The 22,181-nt window shown below is 32.8% G+C and overlaps 1 protein-coding gene across 1 annotated transcript in view; it reads left to right on the top strand.

Annotated features, from left to right (window-relative positions):
- Positions 1 to 22,181, top strand: part of dgo (ankyrin repeat domain containing protein 6 diego) — a 38,279-nt gene that overhangs the window by 3,643 nt on the left and 12,455 nt on the right. The window contains exons 2-3 of the mRNA XM_013322900.1: positions 7,700 to 7,984; positions 17,770 to 17,897. Coding sequence (XP_013178354.1) covers positions 17,787 to 17,897 — 111 coding nt within the window. The 5' untranslated portion in view covers positions 7,700 to 7,984; positions 17,770 to 17,786. The remainder of the gene's footprint in view (positions 1 to 7,699; positions 7,985 to 17,769; positions 17,898 to 22,181) is intronic.

Genomic DNA, 22,181 nt, shown 5'->3' with positions numbered 1-22,181 from the left:
TAATTGATTTCACTCGAACGTGTTCGTTTTGTTAACACGTTTGTATAAAACTTTTTGTTCATGTCTTTGTATACGCAAGAAATCATAGTTGGTGTAGTCTCTACCAAGTTATGCTTTATTTTGTTCATAGAGTTTACAATTTACATTTTACGTTTACACTTTATTGACCAGTTAATTAGTAGTATCAAATGATTAAATTCGTTCTACGTTAATAGCTCCCGGTTAATGTTAATCTTACTAATATTATAAATGTGAATATTTACATGGATGGATGGATGTTTGTTATATCTCCAGTATTGCTCAACGAATCTCTATATAGTTTGTTATAATGCAGAACATAGTCTGGATGGTCTAGTCACCCATGACTTAGGGTAGGCTTCGAGCCCCTCGGTGGGGACGTATAGTGGACTGATGATAGTCTGGATGAATACATAAGCTACTTACAAGGTAGGTTTCCGAGTGCCGAGATTCCGATACAAACACATTATTGTATCTTTGTTTTTTTTTACCTCAGTAATACTCGCTTATATTTTTTTTGTAATTACTCCCTGATGGTGTCACGAAGGACAACTTGTTCAGTAATAAATCTACACTAAGATTTTCATAACTCTGAATTAACAAACCTGAGTACGATTAGACAAAAGAATATACTTTATTAAATATATAATATGATCAAATTACGCAAGTCATCACATGATAGTTGCGTTCCTTTTGATTGAATTAGCTGTAACTGCCCCAGTTTCCGGCTGTTGTCCAAATGTTCACAAATTAACATACGTGACTTTGTACTATTGAGTGAGTGCCTATTATTATGCTACTGCATTTGTGTACTCTGTGGCAAGAAAATAAAGGTGTCTATACACTATAGATATGTTTAAAATTGATTGTAAATAAAGATAGTATTATACATTAGGGACAAAACTTTTTTTAAAAAAATATGGACGAATAGAAATAAAAGCAGGATCAATGTTCTTTATGCTTTTAATATTTAATCAGACACTAGCTGTCACCCGTGACTCCGTCCGCGCGGAATAAAAAAAACATAATAAGTAACCTATGTGTTCTTCCAGATTATGTCTACATTTGTGTCAAATTTCATAAAAATCCGTTCCGGAGATACCTTCAAACAATCCATCCATCCAAACATTCGCATTTATAAGTAAGATGTATGGTTTATTCGCGTAACGCGTTTAAAGTATGAAAATTTTAATTAACAACTTCCGTGGGTTTTGTTTCTATGATTAATTTGTAATGATTTTATTAAAATTGTGGTTAGTTTATTTCTGGAGATGTTTATTAATTCAACTATAGTAAAAATAATAAACCTTGAAGATAAACTTACGTCTGACAAACACCGAGTTCGAGCTTCTTTGAGCGAATAGAATACTAAAAAATAAACATAAAGTTTACATTGCAAAAGCGTGTAGCATTCTATAGAGTTGTCACGGCGGGGTTGAGTGGGACGAGGTATTTGATATTTAACAAAGTTACACTTACAAATACTACAGACAAATATCGTCTTTATTCTTTAAGTAATAAAGACTATGTTCTTTGTATAAATAGATTTGTAAGCGTACAATACTGTGTTCGTGACCGCAACAAAGAGCAAGCAACATCGACTGATACCGTCTCGTATTTTTTCCGTTTTATTTTCAACTCCAGTAAGATCCCATAACAATTGTTGTGTTATTTTCATAACAATAAATATATCACGATGCATTCGTCCTTTAAACGTACTCAAGGATAGAAATATCAAGTCTCTTGGAGTCTAACTTCGACATATATTAATAAGATATACAAACCTAGTTTTTTAAACTCATTCCGCAGTGAATTAATAAAAAACTTAATTAGTAGCCAACGTGTTCTTCCAGGCTGTTTTACATCTATGCGAAATTTCATCGAGATATACAGCCGTTCTGGAGATACTTTCAAACAAACATTCATCTATCTATCCATGTAAAACTGTTACGTAAACTACTGATATACTGGTATAAAATATATTATTGTCTTAGTTTATTTAAATCGTATGAGAGAGATGGCGATATATGTAAACACTCGCATTTATAATATAAGTAAGAAGTAAGATGTCTTTAAATATAATAGAACACATTCGTTACTATTGTAATTATTTTATTTATTAATAAAATAAATTTCGTCAAAGATTACACAAAGAAAATAGAACCGACAAGATCATCACAGCTTTAAATTATTCTATTATATGATACTAAATTGTTTCATATAACACATTTAAATTCATCGTTTTCACAAAACAGTAAAACACGATCAAAGTTATTAAAATCAGCAATATTAAGCTTTTGGTCAAAAACATTGAGATTCGCTTCGCATCAAAATTGTGCAATTATTAACGCTTTCATATTTATTCAATAGTTTAAACCTACACGTTTAGCTGTTTTCGGCAATTTATAATTGAGCGTAAAATAACGTTTCTTTTTTTTTAAAGATTCATAGCGTTTGGATTGTCATTGAAATATAGCTTTAAAGTTAATATTCTTAATTACTGATTTTTGTTCTCCGACTAAATCTGAATGGTAATGTTTTTCGTACATTATGTATGGTTTTTGTGTCTTTTAATGTTAGTCAATTATGTTGTAACCTTTTAAAGCCTAAACCACTGAACCGATTTTGTTGAGTGACGTATCATTCGATTCGCATTCATCCTCTGAGTGTCATAGAGTTGTGAGGTCATATGTGATAAGGTAGAGATAGACAATACTCTATTAAATCATCATCAGCTCTCTATACGTCCTCACTGAGAGGCTCCAAGCCAACCTTAAGTGACCTTAAGAACGTCGGATAAATGTATAGGTACGTATAGAAATCGAAAATGGAAAAACATATTGGTACATGGCATTCGAACCCAGGACCTGCAGATTACAAGTCAAGTGACCCCTGAATCATTGACGCTCTTATTAATTAATTAAATAGAAAAACAATCTTTATAACTGTTACGTAAACTACTGAAATACTGGTATAAAATATATTATTGTCTCAGTTTATTTAAACCGTATGAGAGAGATGGCAATATTTGTATGTTGAGTGTAGTGGAAACACACAGTAAAACCGCTTGTCATGAAACAAAACAGCAGTCATTTCTCGAGCCGCGGGCCCTCTCACCGGTACGTAGAAATGTTTGCACACGTATACTTTGAACGTTCACTGCAATTGATGGCTTCTATACTTTGAGTTATTTACAGGTTCTTTACTAACTATGAACTATTTTTCTAAATAACTTTCTAAATGAGGTTCCAATTTACTTGAATAAAAACTTACTATACTTTTTTTTTAAACAAAAGAACAAACCTAGTTATGAATAAACAAAGCACAAAAAAGGTTGGAAAAAAGGAGGAAAAATAAAATTCATGTTAACTGGCAACTTACAATCCAATGATACTTATAGAATAAAAGTTAAACATGTACATAAATAAACACTCAGATATTCACGCAAAAATATACGTCATATTTTTACTTAACTCACTTCTGTTGCAATATCAAACCAAAATCCAAATAATAACATAAGTGGACGAAACAAACAGAGCGACCGACGCACGATAGGATATGTTACAAAATAAAAGAATGCACCGACGGCTACAACATTAGGCCGCGGGTGTTTTAATCTGATATTAATCGTATCCATTAACTTATACGATCTCCCTGTCAGAATGCATGAACAACAACATCGTCTTATATTAAAAAGGAAGCATGTTTATACCATGGTTGAAGAAAGGTAAGTAACAAACAAGGGAACGCAAAGAAGAGATTTTTTACTCTGATGTTAAGTAGGGATGTCACTTTTGGTGTATTCGTTATTATAATATATTAGTAATGTTCATATATGATTTATAGTAAACCTACTTTGAAGCTTGCCCTCCCTACTGAGGGTTGGTACATATACTTCTCTTCCATATATTTCTCTCAGCAGTCATATCCGAATCTACTTACACACTTTCCAAACATACTATTTCGATCTTCCTGTACCTTTGTAGCTATCTACATATCATTAGTTTCTTGTTTATTTGACTTTTAATGTTTTTTTTTAAATTTAATATTAGTTAAAATAGTTTGTATTGACCTGTACATTAATTTTATAACTTTTGATTTCACATTTCAGCCAGTAACCGTTGGTTTCAGAGACCACAATTCCTATATAAAACATATTGATTTGACAAAGATAATGAGAGAGGATGACGATATGTTTTAGACAGAGATTTCAGTCTCAGAAACCTACGATAAGTATATCAAAAAATAAATAAATAAATAATAAATTACCACCATCTCGACTCTCACTGACATACAATACTAATCCAACCAGTTCGATTACACTCGGTCAGTGAATCGCAGTCATTCACTGGTTCCGAGTCATTCAACCGCAGACGTTGCTGGCTCACCAGCTACCTGCGTGCCTGGTGGTCGTGCTTCGGTGAGAACGTAACCCGAGACGTCAGCCACCGAGGTAATACCTGTCGCCATCGATTATCCTTGTTATTAAGTGGGAGATTATACGCGTTATCGAGTTCACGCTCGTGATTTTTGAAATCTGATAAACGGTTTCTTTATGTGATCGGTAGATGGCGTTGTGTAATAGTTTATTTCTTAATCGTTAATGAACAATATCTTACTAGTAATATTATAAATACGAACATTTTGTTATTTGAAATTTGGCATATTTTAAACGAGGTTTAGGCTAAGTGCCATCTGCGCTCGGCCACCTCGAGCCCGGTGAAGCTGTAAATGCCTCCTCAAGGCAAACAGTGGCAATCAGTCACAAAAAAAAAACAAAAAAAATATATATGAAATTTGGCATAGATGCGAAACATAGTCTCGAAGAGTTCCGCGCGAACGGAGTCGCGGACAACAGTTATTTTAAGCATAAATCCAAATATTTTAAATTCTATTTTCGTTATCACAAGGATTACAAAACATGAATTATAAAGTACTCAGAAAAGTTTTTTACTCAATTACGTAATTATTCTTAAACAAATGTGTTATAAATTAAAGACGTTCTTACGGTGAAGTAAAACATCGTGATGCAACCTGCACATATCTGAGAAGAAATTCATAGATATGTGTAAAGTTAACCAACCCGCACTTGGCCAGCGTGGTTGACTATGGCCTTATCGCCCTTAACTTAGGGTAGGCTCCGAGCCCCTCAGTAGGGACGTATAGTGAGCTGATAATGAAATTAATATAATCAAATCTTACTATTAGAAGATATTAAAACTAATAACTTACGAAGAAAACATGTTATGAAAACATTTATAACATTTACATAACATTAGATATGTACATCTAATGTTATGTAAAACATAAGCTTATATTTTTTATATAATACCGTAATGCGTGATTATTACAAAGCAGAACAAGATTACAAAATAACTGGTCGTCAACGTCGACGTCGTTCCACGCTATTTGATAATAACGTAATAACTTTATTCGATCGACGTAATTGTCCACTGCAGGCTACTTGAGACTCAGCCTAAGTACATTTATATCAAATTCCTACTCCGTACATTCTCATACTTAGCACATATTTTCTAATACATTGTATGGATGTAAAATTAATTTATTTACTTTCAACATTGAATTTTTTACTTTTTTCAATTATATGTTAGGTTGGTAAAGTAGAAACTAAAATATATTATATGTCGGGACAAAGAAATATCTGGTCGACTTTATCCGACGTCCACGGAGATCCGCAACACCACTAAAAAATATATTTAGATTGAATTTATTTAATCAAACACTCTAAGTTATGACATCAACTTATACCTATAGAGCCTTCCCTTAGTGACCAGTTAAACCCCATGACTCTATAAAGGAGTCTTTATTGTAGATTTCTTGTACAAATTCTACCCTAAAGGTGACCATTTAATGTCTCTAAATATGTACTCTTCCTAATCCAGAGATTTTATTTGTAAGTCCATTAATTCTCGTAATCGCAGAATGCTACCTAATTGTTTAATTTCAATTAATTAACTTCATTCATTGAACATCAAGCACTCCAGCACGATTGTCCGGTTGTTTTGTTTGGGTCACGCCCTGTGCACACCCCCCATGCACCTCCCACCCCCCGTGCCGTCAGCGACGCGACATCGGCACGTTCGTAGCGAATGATCTATTGAATACGGTACAGTCACGTACAAAAGGCAATATGGAATTGTATTGTGCAATTTAACAGTGGTAGAGTACGCAGCAGCGTTGGATAGTACGAATGGTCTACTCGACCGGTGAAACTACGACCACACAGAAGACATAAAGGCTAGAAGAATACTTTTTAGTAACATAACTTTATGTATATTACGAGATTTAGTTCTTGTGATTTTATAAGACATTCCGTATTTCAACATCGTAATTGAGAACCTTCTTTGGTCATTCACTAACGTACGATTTTGAAATAGCCATCTTTGTGCGGGACTGTACAATCACATTCGCAGGCTCATTATCCAATGCATGCATGCCGGTTCGCCGCGCGGGGTCTTTTATATCCCACACGCCGACACCGACCCCCCGTCGCCATTCGGGAAGTACACCCGTATTGTTTTATTACAAAGCTTATTCATATAGAAAACGGATATTAGATGCCGTCAATGAACAAAACCTGAGAAAAATATATATGAGAATTCTTTCATTACGATGAACATGTACAACATCTGCATAAGCTGCGTTTTGATTGACATTTTGGGGGTCTGAATTAAATCGCGGATTTGTTATGTACAGACTTCGTAATACTTACTTACTCCGCTGGCGTATCGACCCAAAGTGGGTCTTGGCCTCCGACACAAGAAATCGCCAAAGTCGCCTGTCTTCAGACTGACTTCGTAATGGGCTTATTTAATTTTATACCCCTAGTTACTTACATGTTTATCGTTCTAAATTACATGATCAATTTATATATCTAAATTCTACTATATAATTATTTCTTTTTCTACTGCATCTTCAGTCTTGAAGATTGTCCGCTTGGATTATTTGTTCCTGTCAAGTGCAAGGCGAAACAGTTCCTCCGCTGACCTATTACATAGCCTGGACTTTTTCCTACGGCCAGCGCGTCTCTTGCCTTCTATCTTGCCTATCATTATCAGCTGTGGTAACTTATAATAAATCGTAAATATTCGCGATCAAAATGTCTCTTGTAATCCTTTAGTTGTTTGCTAAATATTAAAAATGTAAATGTTTAAATTGGATTTTTGTTTGAAGGTATCTTCAGAACGGCGGTATGGATCTCGCTGAAATTTGGCAGGGATGTAGAACATAGTCTGTAAAAACATATAGACTACTAATTGAGTTTTTGATTAATTCCGCGTGGACGGAGTCGCAGGCGACCGGCCGTAATTTAAAGAGGAAAGATTTTATTCATAGCACTTTAAGAGCCTCCGTAATTACTGAACCGATTTGAAAAAATCTTTAATTATCACGAACCTATCCTATTCCTAAGTGACATAGGATATATATATTACTGGATTTTTTTTAATTTCATGCGGAGTAAGTCGCTGTCAACTGCTAGTGTTGAATGTTTTTACTTATATTATAAAAAAACTAATCGAAAAACGATTATTTCTAAATATAGTAGTCGGTATACTAATTAAATGTGAATATCTAAATTATACATATACGTACAATCAAATCTACATTAACATTTTCACTGTTAAAGCTTTTGTTATTACGATCATTCTTTGTTTCACAGGTAACCGCTATGTGCAAGAGAGACGGAACATCAAGGTGCAAACTTATTCCGGAAACGTCTAGCGTCAGTTGTAGAGAAACTCTTGTTTAAGGCTGACGTATACTATGTTTTTTTGTGATTTTTTTCAAAGTTTAATGATATAAAAGTGTATACAAGTGTACACTTTAAAGTGTGTTCAATTAGTTGAATTATAAGTGTGTGTAATGTGCAATGTTTGGTGTTACAAAGTGAAGTGCACTTTTCGGATTGTTTGTGTGACTGCGACACTTATTGGATGAATTGGAGGTGAGCTTTTAGTTTTCATTTATGTGGATAAGGAAAAACGTTTTTTAAACAAAGTTTTGCGTCTCAAAGACTTGATACATTGCAAGATATTTCAAACGTGAATGAAACTTGAATTGTCAAAAACTCATAATTAACAAAAACATAAGGCCGTTATGTAATCCACCTTATATAAATATATTTGAGTGTTATAATATTATTGAATAAAAGAAATAATATTAGTAGAAGTAGTAGTGTTATTAGTAGCATGTTTTATTTACTCTTTAATTAAAGAATTCGAAATTTACGAATTCGATTTTTTAATTGCATATCATGTACATATTTAATTTAGTGGAAAATTAGCGGCCAACCTTTAAGACTGAAGAGGCACTAGAATTTAGTCTATGATTTTCATGCGTAGTTATTAACACGCAAATGTCATGACATTCGATATCAATAACGAATTACGTTGCATTGTATTCACGTTGTTTAGATGCGTTAATTAAAACTTCCTAAAAATCACTTTAAAATATAACAATATCAATTTGTAGAGTTCTTTGGAAAGGCTTAAGTCCACCAGAGGGCAGATAAACTAGATAAAATTTATTTTTGTATGGTATTTATTAGAAAAATGCTTTTCGTAACTCTTTTAGCAATTATTTTGCTTCATTATTATTGATACTATCAAGATATTTAAATAATAAAAGTAGGTAACGAAAACACAGACAGGTGGTGATTTAAGCTTTACGTTAATTAACACACTTCAATATATTATGTAAATAGAATAAATTTAAGGTTATTTATGTCCTTGCTTGCTTTAAGAACAAGTTGATCGATTCTTCCCCATACATACAAGTATATAACAAGTTGACAACCCTGACTAAGTCAGCGCCAACGAAATAATAAAAGAAAAAGTATTATAAAACATTAAAAACATTCGTTTTATTCTACTTTTTTATTAAGTTTAAAAACAAACATTAACTTGACATTAATCTATTTAATATGCTATGAAAGTTTACAATACTATATATTTAAATAAAGACAAATAACTGTTCAGAAATAACAATAAATTTATTATATACTATCATAAATACGGTCAAGATATTCAAATATTTTACGACGCTGATTTTATCTAAGGAAAGACATCAACGCGTCCGCCTGAGAAAGCTTACGCCTTCACGGCTCAATAAATACTGTAAGAATACATCTTAAGAAACATAGTACACTAACTTTATGTTATTTATAAAATATATTCCAAGATAATACAGAAAGAATTACATATATGTAAATGTTTAGTACATAACTTAACATTTAAAACCTATTTTACATACTGATTAGGAGTGTGTAAAAATTTCTCGTTTAAATGTCAAACTTTCCTTTATGTACTACAAATGAATGTTTAACTGAACTAAAAGTAAAAAATCCTTTAGCATACTAACGGAATTAAAAAATGGTCAAATTAGCAAAACTTTGGTAGAATGTTCTGTGCACTCCAGAGAAAGTTTGTCCCAAAAGTAAATAATAAAAATATATTTTAAAATCGTCTTTATTACAAAGTAAGTTTACAAGGCAATAAAATTACAAACCATATTCAATATTACGTTTGTTTGTTACTATCTAACTTACTCTATAAATAAAATTGTATATCATCATCATCATCATAATCCTAGCCTAGATTTATCCACTGCTGGATGTAGGCCTCCCCCATCGATTGCCATAATGCGCGGTCCTGTGCCGCCCGCATCCCGCAAATTATATATACAATCTTATATATAAAATTCTCGTGTCACAGTTTTCGTTCCCATACTCCTCCGAAACGGCTTGACCGATTCTCATAAAATTTTGTAAGCGTATTGAGTAGGTCGGCTACTATCTATTTTTTTTGTCCCGCACGGACGGAGTCGCGGGCGACAGCTAGTTATTATATAAGGTTAATACTTAAAATTCTCTAAGACGGACAACTTCATTTAAATACCGGTATAAAGACATGAAAATGTCGCGGTGAGATACAAAACACATAACATCGCTTAATATATGCATTAAAGTAGAATATTACTGTTATTGTAATATAACTCCTAATGCGTTAGAATAAGGTTCAAAATCACTTAACAAATAAATATTATAAACACTTATGTCGACCTGCTTTTGAAGTTAATATTGTAATTTGCGATTTTAACCTTTATCACGCACATCTTAAGGTTTAAAATATGATGAATTTTATAAACTTTTTTATATGTGCAAATAAAGAGACATACTAAATTATTTTCGATATCAAACACAAATAAGAGACGAGATATAATTTATAGTTATACGAAATAATTTAGAATTTATGGATATTTGATATTGTGATAAATTACTATACAAAAATAGATCCGTCTTTTTGTAACATCTTAGTAGAGATATTAGGAGATCGAATTCCTAATCGAACTTTCATTACTTAATGCTGTATGAGTACAATCTCCTAATTATAGTCCTAGTCCTAATCTATAATTAGCTATAAACAAAGATTTCTTTCTAATCTGTTGTGGGCCTTTCAATTTGCTATACCAACCTTTTGACGTCTCGGTTTACGCCATCCATCGAAGTTTTGGTCTTCCTCGCCGACGACCTTCGTAATTACTTGTCATAACACTATGATTTCATCCATCTGCTCTAGGTGGTCAGCCCATCTAAACGTCCTTCAATCTTACTAATATTATAAATGCAAATGTTTCGATGGATGAATGGATGTTTGTTTGAAGGTACCTACCAAACGGCAGGATGGATCTTGCTGAAATTGAATACCGATGTAGAACATAGTCTGAAAGAATATGTAACCTACTTATCAAGTTTATTTTTAATTCCGCGTGTAGTCGCGGGCTACAGCTAGTAAATCATAAAAAAGTTCGACCAATTAACAATGCAACATACTACATATCCCTACATTGTATCGATCCGTTCGAAATCTAAAAACAAATAAAGAAGCAAAGTAATAAAAGCGGCATCGAATCCGAGACCGCCAAATGAGTCTCAATTAATTCCGCGAACACGATTCATGAGCCGACGGTCAATGACCCTTGGTTTTTTGTCCGTCTGTTCGTCGGCATGTCGCTTAGTACAGGCACATGCCTGAACCGTTTAATTACTTTGTTGAGATTTTCATCGATTGGGATTATCTTACGTCATAAAATACCTTTTGTCTGACGCCGTGACGATATTTTTTTTTGAGATGACGTCAAACGAAAGTAGCCATTGAAAATACTTAACAACAACACGTGTAAGTTACTATAAATTTAGTTTAATTAATAATAAATACATTCTTGGTTACTAATATTGTACCGAAAAGACTGGAAACATTATAAGATATTACAAACTTACTCATTGAAAATGAAAGAAAACAAGAAAGCCCAATCTGATAATTCTTATCTTATAAACATTTTATCTTATCTTTTTTAAATGTAAAATACAAGATACATATAAAACAGGAAAGTTAATTGGCTAACACTTTGTATTGAGACATAAATTAGCGTTAACGTATCTCGTATACCTATTTTATTGCATCTTTACAATGTTTAAAGAAGGCTGTTTTTAGGGTTCCGTACCTCATAGGAAAAAAACGGAACCCTTATAGGATCACTTTGTTGTCCGTCCATCCGTCTGTCAAGACCGTTGTTATTTTATATAATAAACTATATTGCTCGCGCGATAAAAAATGAATTATGCTTGATTTTTATGATTTTTTTATTAACAATTTATGTTGTAATATCGAAAAAATCATGTTTCGTATTGCATTGGATGATGTATTGTCGTAGCTGATAACGAAAAACCAATTTTTAAAAATATTTTATCTTACCGCAAGACCGCTTTTGTTGAGGTTAATCTGCGGAATGACTGAAATGACTTTAAATTATTCAAACTTTCGTGAGACATTATACTAAACTGATATATAAACACGGCTAAACACTCACGTATATAGGTCCGGTGGCGGCACCGACTAGTTTCGTGCCCATCGGGGGCCCTTCATAAGGATGAGTGGTACTGGTATTATTTCGCAGCCGCGGCTAGTCGGTGCCGCCACCGGACGAATATACGTGAGTGTATAGCCGTGTTTATATATCAATTTTGAAATGATTTTGTTTCTGGATCAACATGTTTTGGCTAATATTTTTTTCTGCACCGACGAAGCTGCAGGCGACACCTAGTATACAATTAATACATAAATAAAATTTGTTATCTTTGATCAAATATCTAGTTACATTTTTATACGATATGCAATAGTCTATTATATTTTAAGGTCGTGTTTTATTTGCAAAGGCCTTGCGGGTTTCCGGCACCTGGCGGTCGGCGGTTTACTTTCATTCAGTTGTTTTATCCAGTAAAATGAATTCGAAAATGTAATTACTAATGTTATTGAAAAAAGTTTTTTTTAAAACAATAATCTGACTTTTATTTCATAAGTCAATAGCAATACAAAATCTAATTTATTCAGTTATTTAATATGAAATACGGAATAATTCTTTGATTGAACAAAGTCTATTACTATTCAATACAAAAAATAATACATCAAAATGCGAATTCATTAATACCTATGATATGAATCAATCTTAAAATGTATGAATACATTTCATAGTAAATACGTCAATTGAAGAGGAAAACATTATGGTAGAGTTTAGAAATAAGTCGTTTGTATGGGAATGTATGAAAGTCGCGTAGATGCAGAGAATCGTCGCCATATTGGGATGGATGTCGGTCCCCCTGGACGTCTGTGACCGAAGTTGGCCCCTCGTCGAGTGACCATAAAATAAGATTTTTAGGATAATATTTTAAAATGTATAATAATATAATTCATGTTTATTTTATTTTTCAAACACACGAGACAAATAAATATAATATGTTTTCTGTAACTTTTCTCAGTTAATATATTTGAATCATAATATTCATATAATGATTTATTTTTGTATTAATACTTAGTTTGAGATATATCATTTTTAAGGTTAATGTTCCTAAAACATAAAACTCCTACTTAATTTAATTAATTGAGCATAAAAGTTTGTAAGCAACAATTCGAACTTAGCGATGACTTTCATTTCCAAGTTTTGGTGGTGATTATATGGAATGTTTAACCCAGAGAAAAATGAGCATTTCCTAGAGAATTATCCTATAAAATATTTTTTTGTGGTCAACCTAGTTCACAAGGCACATCGCGGGCATAACTACAAGAGCGCTGCGACGGACGTTTTTGCAACCGTTCGATCAGCACCTTATGGTATTTTATGGCTCGCAGGAACATTAAAACACTAAGCAAACAGGTCTAGATATGTTTTCTAGATAATAAAGCCTTAATTAATGATGATATCACATATAATGAAACAAGTCCGTTTTTTTATTTATTTTATAATGTTAGAAGTTTACAGTTTAATTCACAGAAATTTACACAAGAGTCTAATAGAGTCTGGGACATGTCATTTAATTTTCTCTCTTTTTTTAATTTGATTACTCAAGACGCTTGCTTTGTAAATATTGTTTGTTTTATCCTAAAAAATACAGTTATATACTGTTTACCTACTCATAATATTATTTTCAGTAGAAATAATTTATTAAAAATCCGTCCAGGGCATTATAGTCACGGTATTAAAGGTTGACGTATGTTTAAGCTAAAATGTATTTGAAACGTTGTTTATTTCTTTATTGTAAGGCGTTGTATTTTTAATATTGAATGATGAACTTAATGGAAAGCAACTAGAACATATTTCGGGACTCACTACGATAAATCATAAGGAGGATAAAATATAAGGTAACACAACGCGTTTTTAATTTTTCTTAATTTTCTTATACATGTTTAAGAAAAACACAATTTTTCCAATATCGTTACTAACATATTGTGAGAAAAACGTTAAATTCTCACATCGAATTCCCACGTATTTCGCGCACGAATTCACAAGGCCGACACATTCGATACCCTCGATCAGTGATACACATGCTGCGATGTTTGCATACTGATTTACATTACCGTGAAACACGCACAAACCTTGACGTTTATGCGTTACATTTTGGTAACGGACCTTGGGTTACACAACTACGTTTGTACACATAAATACACATTTTACACAGTGGTCCTTCAGTTATGTGTTCTTCCAGACTATGTTCTACATTTCTGCCAAATTCCTTTAAGATCCGTTAATCAGTCCCGAAGATACCTTCAAATAAACATCCATCCATTTAAACTTTCGCATTTATAATATTAGTAAGATGTTCTTTACACAATATGGTCGTATTTAATTATAAACTGTCGTAATGTTTACGAATAAAAACTTCTTAACAAAGAGGATTCAGACATCCCGTGACCATAACGCATGGAGGACGTCGGAATATCGGAAATTCAAAATGTAAAAAAGTAATCTTGTTTCTTACGAACAGTATAATAGTAATACCACGAAATTTTCAATTTATGTATGAAAAAAATCGTCTCACTCTAAGTACTAGGGGACGAATGGATCGAATAATTTCGCTTTAAGAAACTGATTGAACTAAGTCACGTCAAACACATTCGAGTACAAGATGAAATAACGTCTACGTTTGTTAACTGCATCAAAGCCGCAGTATCTCATTCATTCGTATGTGGCTCCCTCTATCCAAACACTGTACAGCCAATCTATATTTAAATAGCTTGCATTGTTTTTACTTGCATTCTTTGAGAGAATCACATCCATACCTTCATGTCTTCCGCGTGCGTCGCTCACGGAATTTTAATGAGGTTTTTCAACATAAATACATTGTTTTATAATAGTTGTAAGTTTTTATATCGACCACATGATATTATAACGTTTATTTTATAATAACTTATATCAAGTTTTTGTTATCCATTAACTGTTTTATGTGTACAACGATTTATGAACGTATTACTTAAATACTTTTTTATTTTTATGTTTTAAGTAAACAATACCTACGTAGCTTCAGAACATTGAAACATCTTAGTGTACTCAAGTCAAATTTACCGGAAAAATTTATACAAACATCTAATGTTGATTCTTGCCTATACCACAAACGCGTTAGTTTAGATGGATGGATGGAGGAATGTTAGAAGGTATAACCATAACAGCAGCGTCCATGTCGGTGAAATTTGGCATAGATGTAGAAAATAGTTTGGAAAAAACACATCGGCTACTAATTAAGTTTATTTTCTAATTCCGCGTGGATAGAGTTTGGAGCGACAGCTAGTCGTTAATATATTCGCTATTTTAATTATTTATAAATAAAATTAAAATTTATATTTATAGTCTATAATATATTCTGTAGTCAAGTAAAATAATGACTCAATAATCTATCGAATAGAACTGGCCCTACAACTTCATCTCTAATTACGATTGACGAACGAATTAGCGTACATTAAATTTACACTTACGAATGATAAAAAATAACAAATAAGTACATCTTAATAGCGTTATCTGATTGGTAGATTATCGTTGTATTAAGCTGGTCTCGTTAGACCAGTCCCAGGTCTCCGGTCCGGACCCGCGCATTTAATTGGAACGGGTTTTGTTTTGGAAGATGTAAATCGTTACAAGTTACTCCTCGACGTCTCAGTTTGTTTTGTTACTAACTCTTTCAATATTGCAATGTTTCCGTTTATGAAACATATTTATATTATAAAAATACTAGCTGTCGCCCGCTGCTCCGTCCGCGTGGAATTAAATAAAAAAGTTAATTAGTAGTTACAAAGAACAAGTACAGCTATTCAAAGAGGGAACGCTACCAGTATATTCAGAACTCCTTTCTAACTATTATTTCTTGATAATATTTTATTTTATATCATAGATTTAAGACTCTTCATGTAAAACATATAACGATTAGTAGCCTATATGTTCTTCCAGACTACGTTCTACATCGATGCCAAATTACAACGAGATCCATACAGTTGTTTTGAAGATACTTTCTAACAAACATCCATCCATTTAAACATTCCCATTTATAATATTAATAAGAGTTATCTTTGTTTTGTTAAATAGAATAAAATATATAACAGTATTTTTAAAAGTGTTGCGACAGTATCCTTTGCCATTAATGTGCTTTGCTCCAATTCAGGCAAACACTATCGTCTTTCTGTATATAAAATATATGGGTATTGTTTGTGAATATGGTCATAAGGCTCATTGAGTTGCCAGTCGGTTGCCTTGGCGGATACTCCTGTGGGCAGGGCCGGCTACTGATGCGTGGATAATACGTTATTGTTAAGACTTATTGAGTATATAGTCTTTACTGATAAGCGAAGCGATAAACCGAGTTTTTTTTAAATACAAGTTGAGAATTTCTATGCATATTTCAAAGGTAAATAATCCTGAAAAAACGTATTTTAAACTATAGAGATTTTTCCTTGGTTTCACATACTTATGTCTAATTAAATAAAGGTTTTCTGGTAACACAAATATTAAAATACGACCAGTCTTCGCATCGCACTCAAAGTTCTTTAGTGAACAATTTAAAGAGCCTCTTAATGTAGATTTAGTAAGTAAATAAAATAAAAACCAAGGGGATGATTATTTAAAAATTAAACGACTTTTAAATTAATTTAAATTGATTCTTTCCGCTATCGCTTATGCACTGTGTTCGCTCCCGTGTGATCCCAATACATTGTCAATAAGTACGGAAGGCTCTAGTAATATTGAAGAGTCGTATCGTGACTTTTGGCCAGTGCTAGTGTAAAAACATAGTTGGATATTGGTGAGAATTTGTTTTCATAGTGTAGCTATTTTTAAAATGTAAACATGAAGTCGTCAATGGTCCCATAAAAAAGTCTTATTGTGTTTTGTTTTATACTTTCAAAATATTCATTGCATTTAACTTGTCTATGGAATTTCTTATTCCACTTTTAACATAACGTTCATTCTGTATTAATAATCAGAGCATTAATACTTAATTAATGCTCTAACATATTAAATATCAATCTTGAAATAATTTAAATTTTAAATTAAAAATAACCATATTCAACAGTTTTAAATGTATCTTAATTTAATTTGACATTGAAGAATTATGCTATATACACCTCCATTTTTTTTAAATTTTGGTTTTAATAGTGTATCTGTAAGGGTATGCAGAATAGCATAACTAATAAATTACAAGCAATATTTGTCATAAACAACATGTAACCGTTTAGTTGGCAAGCGTTACATGCTACAGTATTCATTTATGAATTGCAATGATGCGTTACCGACATATTTTCACACGGTGCGCATGCGCCGCAAAAACATCGAGACGTTATTTGTGCGAGGGCAAATGTTAAGTTAACCTTCAATTTATTACAAGAGACGATGTTTGATAGGAATATTATGATGCACTTATCCTATACACTATCATTTAAATATACTCGTATAGTTTGTCTTGATTTTGTTATATGATAACAATTTCTTCCGTGTTTTTGCGCAATTGTTGAGTAAAAATGTAAGCTTAATGTTTTATAACGGCATTAAATAAGCTGCTTTAATAGGAAAAGTGCCGAAATAACACATCTGTGTTATCTATCGATACCAAAGTCTCCTTACTTTATTTTGATTTGACGCGAACTTATCTTACATCTGCGTCAATAGCTTAATGGTTAAGGGTACGGATTTCCGATCACGAGGTTGGGGGTTGGAATCCCGCCATTCGACTATTGGCGTAAACCATATCCTAGCACAAGCTGAAGAGCCGAGAGATTAGTTGGAATGGTAAAAGAAATGTTAATAAATATACAAAAAATCTGCTAATATTTTACATAAAAAAATCTATACTGGTTCAGGTGTTTTTTATGCCTTTACTTTGTTTGTATTCCTTATAATTTACGTTTGTGTTTTCAGTGATGGTGTAAAGGCGTATGGGCGGGGGCGGAGGCTGCGCGGTGCTGGAAGCGGCTGCGCGCGGCGACGCAGCGCGCCTCTCCAGCCTACTGCGTGCAGCGCCGCAGCAACGAGATGCCACAGACGAGGTACGTTATACTACATATCAAAATTATACTTAAACTTTGTAAACTAACAATTACTGAGGTAGATGGTGATCGTAATAATTTCATTCGTTATGTTAAGTGAGAATTGTCAGATGCAATGAATAGAATTAGTGAAATATTGTTTTTCAAAGATGGTTTGTAATCACAGCTTAGGTTTTGAATTGAAACACGTTCACGTTGTTAGTTTTTATATGACAATTATATATCAACAAAATATTTAAACATTTATTCATCTTCTTATTACTGAGACTGGCTATCTTATTCCCCCGTCTTCTCTCCTCTAAAACAGGAAAGGAATGTCCTAACCATTGTGTTCCGGGTAATTGCACGATGTTTGCATTTAATTAGGAATCCAGCTTTTACTGGCCCTTAGTGACGTACTTAAAACTCTAAATAGTAAACATGTAAAGTTTTATGAAACCTAAGTTTGACATTTGGTCTTTAGTAGACATGATTCTCTTTATCCTTCTGCATATTTTGATATTATCTAATTATACCAACGATATACCGACTCGACCCTATATATATAGTATATAGGTACTAAAAATATAAACATTGTTAAGAAGTAAGCATTTTAAAAACAAAAACATGCTTTAAACACAAAAGAATTTCATAATAACAAACAATTCGAATGTCGCGGTTGCACCTGCGTACGATAAACGACTCATTAAAACGTGTACAATGCATAGTCTTGTCCAAACTTCATGGCGGCTCGTAATTCCATGCGCTCAACTGGCACCCACTTTTTGACTCTATTGAGCAAGTCTCGGTATACATATGTAGGTAAAACCTCGCGGTGATCGTTTGGAACACAACCGCTTAGACTGAGACACTTTGACCTTAAAAACTTTACTAGTTAAATAGCCAGTTCCATTTTTGGTTGCAACCTCGAATACGTAATGGAGGCTCGCAACCACGAGTCCCCATTAACTTTGAATATTGTTATACAAGATGTCTCGCCTTACATTGTAAGCCTTCACAGGTACTTTAGCACCCTGTAGTGCGAATTTATATACAAGTAAAGCCATATTTTTATTCTTAAACGATTCGAACAACATCGAATCGTAATCGAACATGAATCGAAGAAAATGTGTCAAGTTTCTATCTTATAAACACACTCGTCGCATTTAAAATCGTCTTTGCATTGAATCGATAATTAAAATAATCGATACATCCAGTCGATATCGATATATCAACAGCTGTCGCTACAAAAAAGATTTACGATTGATATAAAATGTGTTTGAAGATTTTAATCAAGCATTCCTCTTTTGAATTTATATTTATGCTTAGTTTTAATTAATATTTTAATATTTATAAATGATATGCAATCATATCCCTTCGCTGATACGATTTGTATAATTTTATTCTTATATAGACACGTTAATCAAACTTTTGAAAATAAAAATAGATGAAACGTCAGAACAAATTAAATTTAAAACATAACTTCCATGTTTCACCGTGGGTTTCTCAGATTGAAATCTTCGTATTAAATATATTGTTATCTTCGTATTTGTGAAAGATAACAAAGGATGAAGATATGCTATACAGAGATTTTTGTGTCAGAAACTCACGGTTAGTGTTTAATTTGAATCATATATTTTTGTACTAAAAAAACGTTCCATTTTACGGAGTTGATATATATTGTTCATACCATAGACGTAAAGTACTTATTACAATAAAATATGAGCAAGAATAAGTTTGTTGTAGATTTAACTTTCATTCGTATATAATTGTCACATAAATATCTTCACGTGACAGCGCTTCTTGCAACCTCTAGCATGTTTGCCTTCATTTAAAATATTTACGATGACACGGCTGAACGTTTATAAAAACTTATGCCGTATAAATATGACAGTGTCCTAACATGTTCTTTATACTGAGTGCTGTCATATGAGTTATTTTAGAACGAAGATGGCTTAGAACGTTGGTTAAGGTTATATATTATCTTATTGCACCTTATAAAACATATTCATATAAATTGCTGGTAATATTATCTCTAGATGGAGTGTTTTATAGATTTTTGACGTCTCATCGTAAATCGAAATGTCATTTTGTATTGTACATGACAACACTGAGGGAAATTACCTCATTAAAATGCCTCCGATAGCCTTTTTTTGCCTCATTTTTGTGCTCTGGAATTCGTGTCTATGGGTTAATATTTATGCCCCCGATATACAGGGTGTCCCAAAAGGCTACGTACATAGGAAGGGGGATGATAGGGGTGGTCACAAGGGTCACCAGAAAAATAAAATAAAAATTCCCCTCTGGTTATTAAAAAAACACCTTCTGGGGCAATTTTAATTTTCTTTAAAATCTTTGTTAGTTGTATTGTTTTTTTTATTTCATATTGAAAAAGGGTTATTGGCTTTTTTTTAAATATAGCAATATTTGTAGGTCATCGGTTACAAAATTGCCCCAGAAGGTGTAAAATTTATAAGTTTTTAAAAAATACCATTTATTTTTTTTAATACCCAGAGGGGAATTTTTATTTTATTTTTCTGGTGACCCTTGTGACCACCCCTGTCATCCCCCTTCCTATGTACGTAACCTTTTGGGAGAACCTGTATAGTAGTAATAGTTGAGGAGACGAAAAACATGTCTTGCGTTTAATTAATTTTTAATTAACTATCTCATTGTATACAATATTTCAAGTATGCAGACTTTGTTGACTAGCTATCATAACAACCTAGTTGGCTGTATAAAAAAATCAGCACTAATAATTGTTAGTCTGTAATCATTTACAACAGACGTCCTTCGACGAGCTCGGCCATCGATCAACTGCCACGTCGCCGGGTGATTTGTTGCAAGACGCTAATTATAACCTGTCAAATGTGAAATGTATTTCCCGCCTTTTTTATTTTTAACAAGTTTAAACGATAAACGATATTTTAATTGGTTTTCTTTGTAGTGCTTAAAATATAGCTTTTTAAATAAATTTCGGTGATTTGCATTTGGTTGTTTCATGCTTTTTAAGGGACTTCGAAATATTTAGACATTAAGATTTCTTGAGTACATTTTAAATCCAGAAGTCTGATATTAAATGTAACTACATATCAACATTAACTAATCATTGGTTTGAGGTACAGAGTCGTATTTATACCCATTGTTATGATATTGAAAAGGCAATAATTGCATATATTTATATAAAAAGCGTAGGTAAACCGGTCTCATTCAAGAATGATTATCACAAATCACTACATAAGCAGGCATAGTAATGACGTTGTTACGGTCTCTTGATAATAACCTACAAATTTACATACATAATGAGGTTTGGTTTATAAACGAAAATAAAAGTTGTAGAATAAAAAATTACAGTAATAAAAATTTAATTGAGAAATATTTATTTGGTTGAATTAAAAAATAAGAGTGGTTAAACTAACCTATGTTACGTTTTAAACATGCTTTTTTATATAATAAGGTGGCAAACGAGCGATCGGCCACCTGAAATCGCTGAATTGCGAAGTGACCGTTACCCATGGACATACGCAATTGCATATACGTTGCCTACTTTTAATCAACGGAGGAGAGGATGCACAGAAAGAAAATATTTTCCCCTTCCATGCGTCCTCTCATCCGAAAAGTCCACTTCCACTTCCCATCCTTTCCTTATGAGAAAAAGGGTGAGAAGAGAAAGAGGACTAAATTAGGCCTCCGGGACGCACACTCATCAGACGAAACGCGGAATAGCTTCCACTTCACGCCTGTCTTCTGTGTGGTCGTGGTATTTCACCGGGCGAGCCGGGCCGATTCGTGCGAAGATGTTAAAGCGGGCTCTACCACTGTTAAATGCTCGCGATAGTAAAAAATGCAATATAGTTTATCTTATATAAAATTCTCGTGTCGCAATTTTCGTTCCCATACTCCTCCGAAATGGCTCGCGTAGACGGAGTCGCGGGCGACAGCTAGTTGTGCTATATTAATATATATTTTTCAGACTTATAAATATGTATTTCAATTAAGACAACTATTTTGGTTTTATATTTTTTTTTTAGTAGAACCGTTTTTAAACTATTAGGTTTTATATTTTTTTAGTTTAAAACCTTATCTATAGTTTAAAAAAGTTACTTCTTTCTTTTTAGAAGACTTCCTTTGATTAAAAACAAAAAACAGCAATGTTTAAAAACTATTCTACATTCATCTGTTTTGTAGCATATTAACTCTTGTCTTAATGAAAGAGTCTATTCTAAGCTATTTAGAAAGGACGAAGACATGCGTTGGTAAACCTTTCGAAAGTTTATAAGTCTTTATCTAGTAAAGTTTTAATTA

This window comes from Papilio xuthus, unplaced genomic scaffold (genome assembly GCF_000836235.2).
Source record: "Papilio xuthus unplaced genomic scaffold, Pxut_1.1 DF825858.1, whole genome shotgun sequence".
Lineage (NCBI taxonomy): Eukaryota > Metazoa > Arthropoda > Insecta > Lepidoptera > Papilionidae > Papilio > Papilio xuthus.
The sequence above is the reverse complement of the archived record's forward strand: the minus strand, read 5'-3'. Positions and strand labels throughout refer to the sequence as shown.